The sequence below is a fragment of the Chrysochloris asiatica genome, unplaced genomic scaffold, assembly GCF_000296735.1.
Source record: "Chrysochloris asiatica unplaced genomic scaffold, ChrAsi1.0 scaffold00220, whole genome shotgun sequence".
Taxonomy (NCBI): Eukaryota; Metazoa; Chordata; class Mammalia; order Afrosoricida; family Chrysochloridae; genus Chrysochloris; species Chrysochloris asiatica.
In genome coordinates, this window is record NW_006408738.1 from 5,291,202 (window position 1) to 5,293,950 (window position 2,749).

Here is a 2,749-nt window from a genome sequence, read left to right on the forward strand (position 1 = left end):
TGCGCCAGGCGAGGGTCAGCCCGCGTCTCAGTACGGAGCATGGAAGGGGTCAAACCTAGCGGCCTCGGGGACGGACGGGTGCGAGCCACGAAACGCTCCAAATCAGTTAGCGCACATTAAGACTGACTGTGGGGCCTCCATGTATTAAAGAATGAAAACAATATCGGGGGCAGTAGGTGGCGGGGGACACGCCAGGGAGAAAACAAGAGAAGCGCAAACCCGCCCCCGCGCCGCCCGCCTCGGACTCCAGTGAGCAGTGATTGCTGGCCGGCCGAGGAGACCGGAAGTGGGGCGGGGCCGGGGGCGGGGCCTCGGACGCGGGCCGGGCGGCGGGGGCGTGTCCGCGGCGGGCGTTGTGGAAGCGGCTGGCTGCATCCTCCAGCCACAGACGCCGAGCCGAACCGGGCGTTGGAAGGCGGGTCTCCGGGGAGCCAGCGCCCGGCGGACACCCAGCCTCTTGAAGCGGAGCCGAAGCCCCTGTGTCCGAGATGGGGCCGGGATGAGCCGCCCGCCAGCCCGAGCAGAGCCGAGGATGGAGGGGATGGCGGAGCTGAGCCAGGGGGCGGTGCTGAGCTTCCTCGCCCAGCGCGGGGGCCGAGTCCGCAACGCCGAGCTGCTGGAGCACTTCAAGGGCGCTCTGGGCGGCGAGCCCGAACGGCGGGCCCGCGCCCGCGAGCACTTCAAGCAGCTGGTTAACGCCGTGGCCACGGTCCGCACCGACCCCGCCGATGGCGCCAAGTACGTGCACCTCAAGAAGAAGTTCAGCGCGGGGCTCCAGCCGCCCGCAGCCGGCCCGCCGCGCCCTCCCAGCCCCCAGGGGGAGCCGGGGGCCGGGCCGGAACGGTCCCCCGACGGCGGCGCCCTTCCCACAGCCCCGCCTCAGATCTCGGTGAGCTCGGAGCCCGAACCCGGCGGTGACGCTCCGGGGACCCCCGAGGACCCGGGCCTGCCGGGAGAGAGCGAGCCCGCCGAGCAGCCTCCGGAGGAACCGCCCCGCTCCGGGCAGGTGTCCGGGCTCGGTCGGAAGACCTCGCGACCCACCGTGCAGCCCCTGCCCCGAGCACCGCCGCCAGCGCCCGGCGAGGAGCTGGAGCCCCCGGCCCCCGGCTGGGAGGAGGCGGATGGAGGCTGCTCGCCCGGGGGAGCCACCACCCCGAGGTCCGGCCGCAAGAACTTCCGAGACCTGGTGATGGGCAGTTCCCCGCAGCTGAAGAGGGGCTTCTTCCCTGGGGGCAGCAGCCCCGGGGGCGTCGCCGGCGGAGGGCGCGCCAAAGGTGGCGGGGACTCGGACAGCGCCTCCCTGGCTTCGTCGTCTGCGGAGGAAGAGAGCGGCGGCGGGGGCTCGGTGACGCTGGACCCACTGGAGCACGCTTGGATGCTGTCGGCCTCGGACGGCCGCTGGGACAGCCTGGAGGGGCTACTGGCCTGCGAGCCCGGCCTGCTGGCCAAACGGGACTTCATCACCGGCTTCACCTGCCTGCACTGGGCCGCCAAGCACGGCAAGCAGGAGCTCCTGGCCATGCTGGTGAACTTCGCCAACAAACACCAGCTGCCGGTGAACGTCAACGCCAGGACCAGCGGGGGCTACACCGCCCTGCACCTGGCGGCCATGCACGGGCACGTGGAGGTGGTGAAGCTGCTAGTAGGGGCGTACGACGCCGACGTGGACGTCAGGGACTACAGTGGGAAGAAGGCCTCGCAGTACCTCCATCAGAGCATCGCCGAGGAGATCAGGAACCTGGTGGGGGCCTGGGAGGAGGGCGATGCGGAGAGTGCAGCCGGCAGTGGGGGTGGGCGCTGGAGGCTCTCGCATCTCATCACCTCTAGACTCTCACACGCGCTGGAGGAGGGAGGGGACCACCATCACTCCCACCACCACCACTCCCACCACCAAGCTGAGGCATGGGTTGGAGGCAAAGCGAAGGATTCAAGTCGCAAAGCCTCAGGCAGCTCGAGTGGGCGGTTAAAACCCAGACTCAACAAAATCCGCTTTCGAACCCAGATCATCCACACCACGCCTTCGTTCAGGGACCTGGAGCACCCATTCGAGGAGGAGGAAGAGAAACGATCTCTTACAAGCCACTCCTCATCCTTCAAACTGAGACCCAAGTCCAACGTGTTTGGGTAAAAAAGACTTTTTGTCTTAGAAAATCATAAGGCTAATTTGTGTGCAGGACTAGAAATCGAGGCAGTGAGAGCAGAGTAAGACTGAGCCTAAGTTCTGTTCTCTGTACTTCCGGGTTGGAGCAGGTGGGACAGGTACTGAGGTGTTCTCCGGCCGAGCCGTGTCTTCAGGTTAGCATCCTGGGAGAAGAGTGCTTTCTCTTGGAGCCTCAAGCCTCGACCCAGGCCTTATTTCACCTCTCTCTTCCCTTCTGCCTTGGAGTCTCTGTTTCTAAAGACTAGAAATGTCTCTAAATTAGGGGGATGGTTAGTGGTCTTTGCTTTAATTATTGCCTGGTGTCATGCAAAGTAAAGACATTTTCTTTTAATGTTGTTGTCCTTAAAAGTTGGCTACTTTTCCAAACGCAACAAGAACAGCGAGTTGTAATGAAAATGATTGTATTTGTAGGTGTGAACAAAACGACTTGCTGCCCTGTTCATTGACTAATTGCGTGTAATTATTATGGTACTGCTGAAAGTCTCCTCAGAGTAGAAATGCAAAAGTACTAGTTAGAATAATGTGAGTAAAAGTGGAAATCTGTATCAATAACTTAAGTAACAGTACAACTTTTCTTAAATACTATTT

The 2,749-nt window shown here is 62.7% G+C and overlaps 1 protein-coding gene across 1 annotated transcript; it reads left to right on the forward strand.

Annotated features, from left to right (window-relative positions):
* The first annotated feature begins 532 nt into the window (after positions 1-532).
* SOWAHC (sosondowah ankyrin repeat domain family member C) lies at positions 533-2,128 on the forward strand. Its single transcript, XM_006873040.1, has one exon. The coding sequence runs from the start codon at positions 533-535 to the stop codon at positions 2,126-2,128; it is 1,596 nt and encodes a 531-aa protein (XP_006873102.1).
* The last annotated feature ends 621 nt before the right edge of the window (positions 2,129-2,749 follow it).